General features: G+C 34.7%; 1 protein-coding gene across 2 annotated transcripts in view; it reads right to left on the bottom strand.

Moving 5' to 3' along the window:
• LOC129219636 (uncharacterized) overlaps positions 1–13,396 on the bottom strand; it is a 74,603-nt gene that overhangs the window by 40,541 nt on the left and 20,666 nt on the right. For both annotated transcript variants that reach the window (XM_054853898.1, XM_054853899.1), the window contains exon 2: positions 7,748–7,943. In XM_054853898.1, the coding sequence (XP_054709873.1) occupies positions 7,748–7,929 (182 nt within the window). In that variant the 5' untranslated portion in view covers positions 7,930–7,943. The remainder of the gene's footprint in view (positions 1–7,747; positions 7,944–13,396) is intronic.

A 13,396-nucleotide genomic window follows, 5' to 3' on the forward strand; every position in this document is an offset into this window, starting at 1 on the left:
CAGGTTATGTAAACTAACTTCGCGTCAGTGTATTACATTTTAAATAAATTTTAAACACATTAAATTTTAATACTTATTTTTTTATTGGAAAAAGAGTTAAAAGAAAAAATACACACTCGTACCTTTAAATTTTTTTTTTTTTCATTTGCAACAAGATATTCTTTTTAGACTTCGAACCGCCCCCCCCCCCACACACACACAACACAAATGCGATTAAACTAATTTGTTATACTTTATGAAATTTGCAATGATCTAAACCAGTAGCACCAACTGCCCGTGGGCACACACACAACACAAATGCGATAAAACTAATTTGTTTTTCTTTATGAAATTTGCAATGATCGTCTACACCAGTAGCACCCAATCTAACTGCTCGTGGGCAACGAGCGGCCCGCGAAGCTGATCTGCGTGCGCTCTTGTTTTGTTCAATTTTAAAAATCGAAAACCACGATTAGTCTCAATGCCACTGAATTTTAAGCCAAATATTCAGAAATTGGTTTCCAGAAAACACAAATCAAATAACCCAGTGGCGTCACTACGGGTGTCACCCCAAGGGGAATTGCAAATTTTTGAAAAATATGAAGCTAAAATGCATTTTCAAGACTACAAATTTGAAAATTTATCCCCCCCCCGCATCTTTTTTTATGTTTCAAGTTTACATTTTTTTCTTTTGTGTCTAAAGGGAGGGGTGGTGACACCACAGGTTACCGCCCCGGGTGTCACCCATGCTGAATAAGCATTAAATGATTGATAACAATAATAATTGCTGTCATCATTACCTGATGCTTATCTTCGTTTTCCATGTTTTCATAGATTTGGAAAGGGATTTTTTTTTTTTTTAAATTATACGTACATTTGTTCGGCCTGCGAGGATCATCTAAACATAAGGTATGGCCCTCGCGTAAAAAAAAAAAAGTTGGCCATCAACTACGCCCCCCCCCCCCCCCACGGAATTATATTAAACTATTTTCCCGGTTTACCCATTAAGATAATACAATCTAATTTCGAATAATGAATAACTGAAAAGGTTCACCAAAAACTGACATTTCACTTCGACTTTTTGTAAAAAATTACAGAATATTTTCATCATTCATTGATAGAAACAAAGCAATACTGTTGTTGGTTTTATAACAAGAACAATAACTCCTGAAAAGTCACTTTCAGTCGCACAAACTGAGAAAAAGAACCGGAAAGTAGAAAGCGTCTTTCAAATTCCGAATTCTAAAACAAAAAAGTAATACTTGACAAGGGCGCCCATATAAAGGGGCAAGGGAGGCTCGAGCCCCCCCCCCCCCCCTTGAAATGAGAAATTCCTTGCTTTTAGTGCTTTTTTCTTTGCAAAAATGTATAAAAATTTCTTTTTCAGCCATTAATGAATAAGTTATTAAAAATGTCAACTCTTGATGTGTCTAATCTGTACTGAAATCAGTTTCTACGGGGAAAATATTTTGCTAAATCATGGGGAAAATTCTTGAGCCCCCCCTTAAAATTTTGCATATGGGCGCCCTTGATACTTGATGCAATCTACGTTGGATACATGCGTTTGTTTTACTGCCAGAGCTCCCACGTTTGGGGTTTTCCGATCACCAAGTCGGGGATTTTAGATAGTACTCTTCTGGGTTAACAGGTATTTTTTCAGTAAAAAAGTTTCATTTTTGTGGTTTTCAAATTTTTTAGGTGAAACGTAATGTTTTTTCATTATAATTTTAGTTCTCATTTTTATTAAAATGCCATACGATGGTGTTACATTAAAAAAAAAAAAAAAATCAAAATGAATCTGGATACACTAGTTAAATGCTAAATATAAAATAACAGTTCTCACAGTGGTCAGATAATAACGAAAGTAATTTTGTATTCCCATTGCTTAAAATGATTTTTCTGCCTCTTTTTCTCCGACGCTTTTTTTTTATATTTCGGTAAAAATTGAAAATTGACAAGTACAAATTCGAGATTTTTTCTAATTTTAAGAAAAAGCTCAACTGTTTTGCCGCACTTCTAGCAGCTTATAAAGAATCTTCTACGATTAACCAAATTAAAACAAACAGACTAAACTCGCTTTAAAAAGAAACAGGGAGATCGATCACAGGCAAGCCAGGTTAAAAAAAAAAAAAAAAAAAAAGGACGTCCAACCAAAGTGGCTATGCATGGAAACCTTAACTAAAACTTGTGAATGAAATCACTTAATAATAATATAATTTTTATTGCTAAACTTAATTGACGCAGTGGGAAGCAAGGGGATGAAAGTGGACGCTTGCAAGTTTAGAGTAAAACGCGCTTAAACTTTCGGTCCTTGGTAGGTTTTCATAAGAAAGTTTTCTACATCATGCTGTACAGCAGTACTTACCAAGGCAACAAGTACTATCTCTTACACCGAAACAGAGATGAGGGTTCCCCTACCATTTGTACTGGTTATCTCTAAATTTTTAATTTTGGCATTTACATCTCTTTGCTTCTCGCTGCCTCAATTGCAAATGAAAAGGCAGATTTTTCTTGTGCTTTCCTAAGTTGCAATCAAGGGTTCTTTCAAATTAAAAAAATGGGAGCGTTGGTTGTTTTTTTTATACATGCGTAATTAAACCGTCGACCTTTTCCACAAAAAAAAATCGTTGCCGCAAGTTCACGATAAACTGCCAATAATGGAGTCTTTAAACTTCCTCTTCATTCATCTAGGGCAGGGATTTTCCCATTCACTCTCTTGCCCCCCCCCCCTCCCCACTGAACACTGGTGTAAGGTCAAGAGGGCAAAAGGGTAAGATCTGTTTCTACCTGCTAAAGCAAAACATACGCGTTGCTTTTCATTTGTCAAGGTCTGAATTATTTTTATAAATATCAGTACACCCTTTCTCAACCAACCTTTACCCTAACCTAGTTCACTAAATTTCAATTAGCGCGACTCTAACCAGGGTTGCCGGATAAAAATTTATGAAAATAGCTTCGTAAAGTAAGCCAAAAATAGCCAACCTGTATGAACACTGCGCTCTCTTTTGGATGTTTTAGAAAACTGCAAAACTGCAACCATAAATATTTGTGAGACCTTTCCTGTATTTCCCACACTCATCGAGATGCCATGAAGACTCCCAGACCAAAAAACCCTTACCCCCCCCCCCCCCCCAATCTGCGTGATGTCCCTTCTAGCTAGGAAACCCTGCAATCTTACAGCCAAAAATTAACTTTTAGTTGAAAATGTCTCTTTAATACTCTTAAAATTCTTATCACTTTCTAAAAGAAGAAATGATTGTTTTGCAGATTTTACGTTGAAGGGAATTGAACAGCTTTGCAAATGACAATAGATATGATTTCTAAATTCTTTAATTCAAAACCAGGGGCGTCCCGAATCAATTTTTGGGAGGTGGAAAATTAAAAAAAAAAAAAGAACGAAACTTCGAATTTCGTAGAATAATATGAAATGACTTTGCCTCCTTCTCGAAAAATTATGATCCGATCCAAACACGCAGTTTGAAGACGAGTCTCCACTCTGCTTAAAAAAATTAATTTAAACCCCCGAATTGAATTTATTTACACTGTTGATTAAAAGCAAAACAACGCAGCTGAAATCTTTTGCGTAAATAAGGGTGGATGAACGTTTGACTTTAATACATCAATATATGTAAAGCAATATCAAAAGGACGGTGCATATAAGAAAACAAAGAATTATTTACACTGTTCGAAATTACAGATGCATACAAAGAGAGAAAACTTGCATTACTCACTTGGCATGTGTCATAAATTGTAAACGAACAATTATGCATCACTGTTTATTGTTTAATAAGGTACAAATCAGCTGCTCCCCCCCCCCCCCCCCCGACCTTACTCAGAACACAAGAAATATTTTTTTACGTTTTCATAAAGATTGAGCCATAAGTAAAGAACAACTACTTACATCGTTCGATTCGACTTAATCTTGTAAAGTAAGAATATCTATATAATTAAGAAAGACTAAGCCATATTTTGAATAAATACCTACTTAACTTACTCAATAGAGCAAAATTATTAAACTGAAAACATAACTTTTTGATCTTTGGAAAATATCTACTGACGTTAACAGGGGTGAAACTGGCTTGGGTCTCAGAACCCTAAGTGCGTAGAATTGGAACAGAACAAAAGCATTAGAAGAAAAAAAAACGGAATCCGCCAAGTTAAAAAACATTGGAATTCCTGGATTCGTCAATTTAAAAAACTCCAGGATTCCAGAATACAACAATACCTGGAATTTCTGAGTAGCCCGGAAAAGTTTCACACCTGTATCCGCCAAGTCGTCGCTTTCTAAAATTAGTGAAACCTCGATTTTAAGTCCTCCGAATCACCGATTTTCCCTCATTTCACGCTTTTTCATCGGGTCTCAGTTCTTCTGTATTCTAATACTAATGTTAAATTAACTAGGGTGAAAAGTTTGTGATTTGTGAATTCCCCGCATTTTGCTTTTCTCGGGAATTTAAAAACAAAAGCCCAGTGGTTGGAAGTAGCGCGCTACAAGTAGCGACGCTACTGTAGTAGCTACATTTTTTAGTAGTTTGTAGTGTAGCTCACTACTTTTCAAAAAAAGTAGTGTAGCGAGTAGTTCGATACAATTAAAAGTAGTTTGTAGCGATTTCTGGAAACTACTTTTAAATAAAATTTCAAAAAAAAAGAAGAAGAAGAAAGAAACAAGGTTTCAAACGAATCTGACTGGTGCAAGTCTTACGCGAGTAAAACTTGTACTAATCAGGTCCGGAAGACTCTAAAAAATACGAGTTGACGTCAGATTGACACCATACGTTCTATCTGTTTGACGCCATTAACTTGTTTAGCATCGACATTTTCACATTTCCCCAATATTCACATCGAATGGCATAGAAAGAATAAGCGATAACTGTTAATGTAGTACCGCGTTTCATGGGCACCCATATAGAGGGCAAGTGGGGGCTCAAGCCCCACCCCCCAACCTTTTAGAAATTAGAACTTCCTTGCTTTTAGTACTTTTTTTCTTCACAAAAATGTAAAAACATTTCTTCTCCAGCCATTATTAAATAAGTTATTAAAAATGTCAAATTTTAATAATTCTAATCTGTAGTGAAATCAGTTTCCATGTGAACTTCTCCTGCTAAACAATGGGGAAAATATCTGCCCCCCTCCCCTAAAACTATGCAAAATGGCGCCTATGCTGCGTTTCTGTTTTCTGGCAGCTGAGAATGTCCCGTGGATGAACATTTTAGACGTCAATGAAATTATTGTGTCAATATCCACCTAGTATGGAAGCTACAGTAAATGTTATGGAAGAGGATGATATTGAACTGGCTTGGCCGGCTAACAACAAATATTAGTGTTATAGAAATGTATGATCACGAAAATGTTTCCGTTTCTTGCAAATATGCTCTTTGAGAAAAAGCTCTCGGTATCCATGTCAGATGTCATCTGCATATACGGTGGAATCTCAACTTACGCGAGGGATGCGCTCCAAGACTCCCAGCGTAGGTTGAAATTTCGCGTTGTGGAAAAGGCGGAAAAATGCGATTTTTTATGAGCATACCAATAATTTTGAAGCATTTGAAAACATCCCTCAAATGATTTTTACCCATTTCTTAACCTTCTATTACCAAATTTAAACATAGAGAACTGAAGCTTTACTGTATTTTTAAAAAAGCTATGTTATTGAATAAAAATACTGTTAGGTTGCACAAAAATCAAAAGGGAGATAATGGCATAAAATGAAACACTGCGGTACGTATAGTATGTAGCAATAAAAAAAGTGAAACACTACAATAATACTGTACAGTAGATATTGTAATTATATTCGATACACATTTTAGTTGTTGAAGCATATCGAAAATCTTTACATTTCTTTAGTTATCAGAGATTTCTATTTTTCCTTCCATTTTTAAACTTTAGATGAACAGCAGCTTATGTGAAATTATGTTTCATCAACTTCATATTTAGAATGAAAAAGATGCGAGTGGTGATTTGTAAATTAACAAAGCGATGTTTCGGTTGGGGAACTTCCGCTTTCAGTGAATCGGAAGCGAAAATTTATTCACAAAACTAATATTTAGTAGGCAGTAAAGAAGGTGATACTTAAGCCCCGTGATTCCCACTCGAAAGTTTTCGTGTAACGAGGTGAGGAATTCGCTTTAGCTCCAAAATTCAGTACTCGAGAAAAGCTCGCAAAATATCCATTTCGTTTAAATAATCGCGCTGTCGCGCGAGTCCATTGTAGTTTAAAATTTCACATTGAAGTAAAGTATGCATTCTTAGTTATGTTTCATGTTTCAGATGTCATCATATATATACTAGCGAATGATCGAGTAACGCTCTTGACGTTATCAACTATTAAACACACGCCACGACATGATAATTTGAAAATATTCTTTGGTAATGTTCGACATGCAGGGAAATGCTGTATTTCGACAAAGAGTAATTTCAGGAGAATGAAGAAACCAAAAAGTGGTCAACAAAATTAACGCTATCTACTGGAGTTTAGAGTTAATCCACTGGAGTTAAGGTTACAATTTCAACTATCAAAATATCACCAAACAGGCAATGACTTTGTTCAAAAGTAGAAGCAACTTTTGTTTTGATTGGGTGTTGGATATATTAACATGATAAAAGTCAATTATTAAATAATGTAAGTTTTTGAGGTTATTCGGTGAAATTGAAAAAATGCTTTTATTTCATTTTATGAGTGGCGTAAGAAAGGAAATAGTGTTCTGGTCCGGACCTCTAGCTAGAAGCTCAAAATAAATTCATTAGTTCCAGCAAAAAAAAAAAAAGTTCCTATAAAATTAACTGATATAATGAAAATTAAAGTTTTTCTCTTTCGTTTAAAAGATGTTTTTCCTCATCTAAATCAATTTTATGTACATGTATGTCTATATAAAATTTAAAACAAATTATGACTGCATCTATTTACATTTTCAAGTAGCCGAGTTGCACTTCTTGAATGAAATATTCACTGTCAGGAAAGGATTAAACATTTTAAGGTTGAATTCCTTCCACGTTTAAATCCTTTCTTGCAGCGAATATGCGTAAAAGTCGTTACAAATATTTGAATGACAAATTAGCTCAGCAAGCGAAGGAAAGAATAAATAATACTTGGTAATAAACCATGTTCAAATGGATTCAGTTTACTAACCTAAATCATTTTATGAATTTTTTCTTTCAATCCTCAAACGGTGTATAAGTGAATGCTTTTTATTGATTAACTTTTTTAAAAAATAACTAAAAAGTAGCGAAGTAGCGACTACTTTTTAAAAGTAGTTTGTAGTTGCTACATTTTGAAAAAAGTAGTTGTAGTTGTAGTAAACTACATTTATACTAAAGTAGTTGTAGTTCGCTACAAAAAAAATGTAGTTTTTCCGACCACTGCAAAAGCCCTAAAATAAGAAATATGTTTTCTTTTGTGCTTTTTTAATGCTAATCCACGCTGCTGAAAGTAAATCTATGAAAACAGAAATGCTACTGCTCCATCCTTTATGTTACGGACTATTTTAACCCTAGATGCCAAAGTAACTAAACGTATTACCTAATTAAAATGATCTAAAGTGGTAAGTAAAATAATGTTCTTATTTCGTAAAATACATATAGATATACCTTTTAAAAGTGTCACCTTTAACACCTTTAGTTTTTTTTTTCTATTTGATTTTTGCTTTATGTATTTCCCGTATTTTCCGTTTTTTAACACAGTCCCTTGATAAACGTAAAATTGGGGTTTCACTGTAAATGCATAATATACTTTTCTCAACAATTAAGTACGCATGCAAAAACAAGTACTCACATAGTCTGGGTAGCCGGTTGTCCTGGATAGTAACCGCCCGGTGCGGGAGGGCATGTGGTTGGTTGCTGAGGATATCCAGGCTGCGGGTAGTAAGGACCTTGGTTAGGAGGGTAACCAAAACCAGGAGGCGGTGGCTGATCATAAGCGCCGTAGCTGGGTGGAGGAGGAGGATATTGTGACATGATTTTAATTTAATCTGCGAAGAAAAATAAATTATTTGTAAGAAATAACATTTTTTTAATAAAGCATCTAAAACATTATGAGGCAGTGAGAAGCAAAGAGGTGTAAGTGGACATGAAACGTTTTGAGTAAAACGACTTAAAAGATAACGTCCTAGGTAGGCTGACATTGATTTTTTTTCTAAATCATGCTATACAGTAGCACCTACCAGGGCTACTAGTACTATATCTTGTCCCAAGACAGAGAAGGAATTCACCTACCATTTGTACTGGTTATCTCCGAATTTTTAAAAAAGGCCACTTACATCCCTTTGCTTCTCACTGCCTCATATGACGTTTAAGTAAAAAATGAATGAGAACTTGGAAAGGGGCCGTCCACAAATGATACCAGAGGCGGATACAAGGGGAGTATCATGGGGTAATGACCCCCCCTAAACCGTCGGCAATATTACTCATCCACATTGAATTCAAATACTTTGAATAAAATATAAACTATTGCAATAATATATTCAATGAATCAATCTTTCTTAAAAGATTTAAATATTACTTCCTTCCATTGCTGATGAAATTAATTAGTATTATTTATGTCCTACTAGGTCCCTTATTCCTAGCTGATTAAGTGCTTTTTATTCACACTCAACCAATTTTTGAAATATTTCGTACCAGAAACCCTATGTTCTTTAGCGTGACCCCTCCTAAAATGCTAGTCTGTATCCGCCCTGAATGATATCAGACTTAGAGGGGGGGGGGGGTTGAGCACGGGGCGTGATGAAACACGACACTTAGTGACAAAAGGAGACAAATATGTTGAAAAAAAGTATGACATCATTTACGCATAGCCCTAAACAGCTAGTGCAGGTGACAAGAAAAAACGCCAATCTATTTTGTGGTAAGCAGATGTTCTAGATATGATACTATCCAGCGTGATTTAGAAAGACAAACATTCAAAGTCTTTAGAGTAAAACTAGGATAAAGTTTTAATTATGAGTAAACGTTTTTTTTTTTTTTTTTTAAGTCACCTTGAATGAATCACCATTAACAAATAAAAGAATAGAGCACTGCCAAAATGTAAGCTAAAAACTGATCTGCACTGAGAATGCACTAAATTCCAATATCGAAAGAAGACTTCATTTAGATTTCTCCAAAACATACACGACACACAACTTACATAATCTGTGACCTATGTGATGACGGTATTTTTTGAAGTTGTTTACTAAAGTATATAGGAAGAAGAAAAGGTACGTTGTATTTTGGATTCTGGGATTGGCAACACAGCTATCAAAGATAATAGAAGCTTTATTAACATCTAAAACCTGTACCCTTGCTTCCCTCCCCCTCCTTTGTTGGGGGTTGATTTTGAATTGGAAATAGGGAAGTTTACAATTGGCAAAAAGTAAAATGCAGATAGCCCATTTTCTGTAGCATATTTTTTTCTCTCAAAAGTGTCAAAAGCTTATGTTTTTATGCCCCCCCCCCCAACTCTATCACCCTTTTATTTCAACTTATTTCACTTTCAACATTTTAAAAACCTCTTTTGCCTGGTTTTGTTCAGCAATTTTAAGCAGTGCTGTTTTCATACAGCATCCGATAATTTCAAAATGTAACCCCAGTTGTCACGAAAATACCGTGTACTGTCTGACCACGGATTGTATGGAAAGACAAACATCCGTTTTATAGCCGGAAATGGACAAATCTATTATTTTTAGCGATGTCAGCTTTTGCAGAAGCAGAGTCTCATTCAAATGAGCGGAATACATCAGATTTTTATTTTTCCCCCTTCATTCAGATAAATTCGTCTCATCTGCACGTTTGAAAATTCCATACAATCCGTGGTTGGACAGTAATAAATTGATTCGACTCAGCAATTAGACAAAGTAGAATCAACTTCCCATTGACTTGTAACAAATTTAATAAATTCCCTAACTCAAGTCAGTTTAAAGAAAAATCCCCAAGTTTCCCAGAACTACAACAATTTTAAAAACCTTTTTATTTTATGACTTTCACTGACTTTCAAACTTCGTTGGAATCCTATCCTTATATATTATTTCTGTAGCATGTTTTTGGTTTCTACGCCAGATTTTCATCAATTCTTGATCGATTTCTTTGATTTACGCCTTATTTTAAAGCTTATGGTGCTGGCTACTGACGAAAAATAGACCCACGGTCTAAATTTTTTTTTTCAGCCGAAAAACCTGTTTTAAAGAACCAGAATGAGGTTTTCGGTTAAACTTATAACTTTAATTTGCGCTATGACCGACAGAGCTGAATAGCTTGATCGGCAGAGCGTTCTCTTCGTAACCAGGAGAATGCGTGTTCGGGCCCACGTCCGGACAATCTGCAACAAAAAATTAGAGAAATATCGCGCATTACATGAACACTTAATTAAGTGATTAACAACTATGCAGGAATAGAATAAATGAGAAGGAAACGCTCCTTGCTGATATGAAAACTTGAAGTGATTTTGTGCTAAATTACTTCTGAATTGTACGTTTTTTTTTTTCTTTTTAAGCTTTGGCTCTGGTAAGAAAATTAAAGCATAATGTAAGCGAAAATATAAGTAACAGGTTTAAGATTTCAGACTACAATAGAATTGTTTTTTGTTCAGAAAAAGTAATAAATCGTATATTGAAATATATATTCTTTTAATGAGTTTTTTGACTCTTTACAAATAAAAAAATTACTACCTCAATTTGAAGGGTAAAATATATATTTTTTCTTCTTTTTGCAAAAAAAAAAAAAAAATAGCTTATCACATTTTTATTACATTCGAAAAGCTACGCTTAAAAAAGAGCATAGTTCAGTTTATTTTGTATTTTAAGCGTGCTGTTAACTGATGAACACGTGCTGCCATCTAAGTCATAACGGTTCAAGCAGCCTGCGGTAACAAATTGTAAAAATTTTCAAGAATAAAAAATGTTTCTTCAATATCTTATTTTATATATTATTCCCTTCTCATTTTAAAACTTATCAGGCTGGCTAATAAAGAAAAATAGACTTACGGTCAAAAAATCAAGTTTTCGAAAACGCCCCTTGCTGTTTCAAAACCTTGATGCTGCCTGTAGTTCTTATGCATTTTTTAAAAGCAAAGTTCGAATGCAGTTTTCGATTTTTTACGTCGCTTTCGGCAAAAAAAAAAAGCCTGTGTGTGTGTTCATATTTTAATAAAGCTTAAAAGCACTGGACTTAGTTGTTCGGTTAAATTGATAAATTTTTTTCGGTAGAGCGTTCGACTATAAACTATCTGAACTTCGGGCAAGTTTGGGCTGTCTGATATAACATCAAATTTATATTAGTATTACGCATTACATGTACTCATAACATACAAACGTAATAAAATAAATGCAGTGGGAATGCTACTTGGTGTTTCGACTCCTTTATGCAGGCTACAGTTATCATTCGGATAAGTTGACTGTTAATCGAAGGGTGTTCTTCCTTTTTTTTTTTAAATTTTGACTACATCCAGATCACTCAGCATAATGTAAGCATAAAAAAGTATTAGATTTACCTAAAGGAAATCCTTTTTGTGCAGAAAAACATTTTCATTGTATGCTGAAATGTAGATGTTTCTAATAGCAGTGTTCGACCTTTTGTACAAATGAAAAAATACTACGCCAAATTAAAACTACGAGTTTCACCCAGTAAACCTTTAATTTTTTATTCGTGCGAATACGATATAAAGCATTAAAATTATTATCAACTTCATTAGCAAGAAATCATTTTCTACTCCTCTGCCTTCTGCTGAAAAAAAAAAAACATTTTGTCTACGTTCGAAAAATTACACTTAAAAAACGGACTCAGTTCAACTGGTTCTGGTTTTGAATTTTAAGTGTTCGATTAAAAGAGAAACATGTGCGGGCATTTAAGCCGTAACGGTTAAAGCAACCTTCTATGTGAAATAGTTCAATATTCAAAGATAAAAATACTTATTTTCAATCTAATTTATTACTTCTCTAGAATGTTCGTTTCAATCGCTACGTGAGATCTTCGTCATTCTTTAATCAAATTCCATGCTTTGCAAATAATTTTAAATCGTAACATGCTGGTTAATGACAAAACATAGAAGCATGATCTTATTATTATTATTTTTTTTTTTTTTGGCAAAAAGCTTTTTTGTTGTTTTTTACTACGCATTCCTTCAATGAATAGCTTTCTAAAAGGAAGGCGCAATTGCAAGGCTTGTTGGGGTGTCGGGCTGTTAATCAGAATGGCGCCAATTCGAATCCGTGCCAATAAATATCTCTTTAATGTTTCTTTTTTTCCGGTCAGATGCTCACATGGGCAGAACTGTATTTGCCACAACCTGTTTTTTTACATGCACAATTATTGCTTTTTCACGAGTCACTACTCAGCCACACTTTTAATGATATTTATGTTTGAATTGAAAATATGTTCGACCAAAAGGTGAGCGATGATCAAATTATCACAACGTTGTATTTAACGAGGTTTTGTTACTGATGTCTTTAAATTACATGCCTTCTCATCTGCGCTTACTTTTTTTTCGGTTCTTCTGCATAATGTTCTTCCTTTGAAATTCTTAAAGAGCGAAATACCTTATGAAACGATTCGAAGCACAGTGTGGAGTTCCGCACGGGTCGACTAGTTAATCTTGGAGCTGACAGAGCCCCTTTGCACATTTTCGACCATCACAAAAAAAAAAAAAAAGTTAACATAATTGAACCAAACAACCAAACAAAATTATGAGAATGCTATGCATCTTTTAGGGAAACAGAAGTAAAACAACACAGCATAAAAGTAAGAATTAGAATGTTTACATTGAAAATAATATTGCTGTCACTGTGATCATCACAACATTTGCTAGCTTTCTCAACTTTTGTCAGAAATCAGAGAAAAAGCAAAATTTTAGTTTACGGTCCCCTTTGGCATGTGGAGTACGTACTTTACATGTCTGCACAAGCGATAATCAGACACTGGATATATATATCATTTTATTTTTATTAGTTTATTTAACACAGATCACGAGTTGAAATCTGGAGCGATTTGAAGCTTGTTTTAGTTGTACCAATTTTAATGTCAGTCAAAATAATGTGGAAATAACAAATCTGCAAAAAATGTGAATTTAAATTTTGAATTTGTTGCACAGGAAGTGCTTTCCGATCTGTGAGGTCCCGTGCAGCGCCAGATCTATACAGGGGAGCCCCAAACTTTAATTTTGGGGAGGGCGGAAATTCCCAATTTGCCGAATGGACTCTAAATTTCGCCGAATGATGGTAATTTTTTTCCGCATGGAACTCCAAGTTTCGCCCAATGATAATTTTCCCGAACGGAACTCCAAATTTCGCCGAATGATGATAATTTGCCGAATAGAGCTCCAAATTTTGCTAAATGACTATAATTTTGCCAAAACATCAGATAAAATCTGCCGACTGAAGCAGCTTTTGGAAGGTCACAGTGGTCTTCTGTGACCTCCCACCGGGGTGCCCCTGGATCTATGATTTTTCCAAGACGAGGC

Source organism: Uloborus diversus, chromosome 4 (assembly GCF_026930045.1).
Source record: "Uloborus diversus isolate 005 chromosome 4, Udiv.v.3.1, whole genome shotgun sequence".
NCBI classification, from domain to species: Eukaryota; Metazoa; Arthropoda; class Arachnida; order Araneae; family Uloboridae; genus Uloborus; species Uloborus diversus.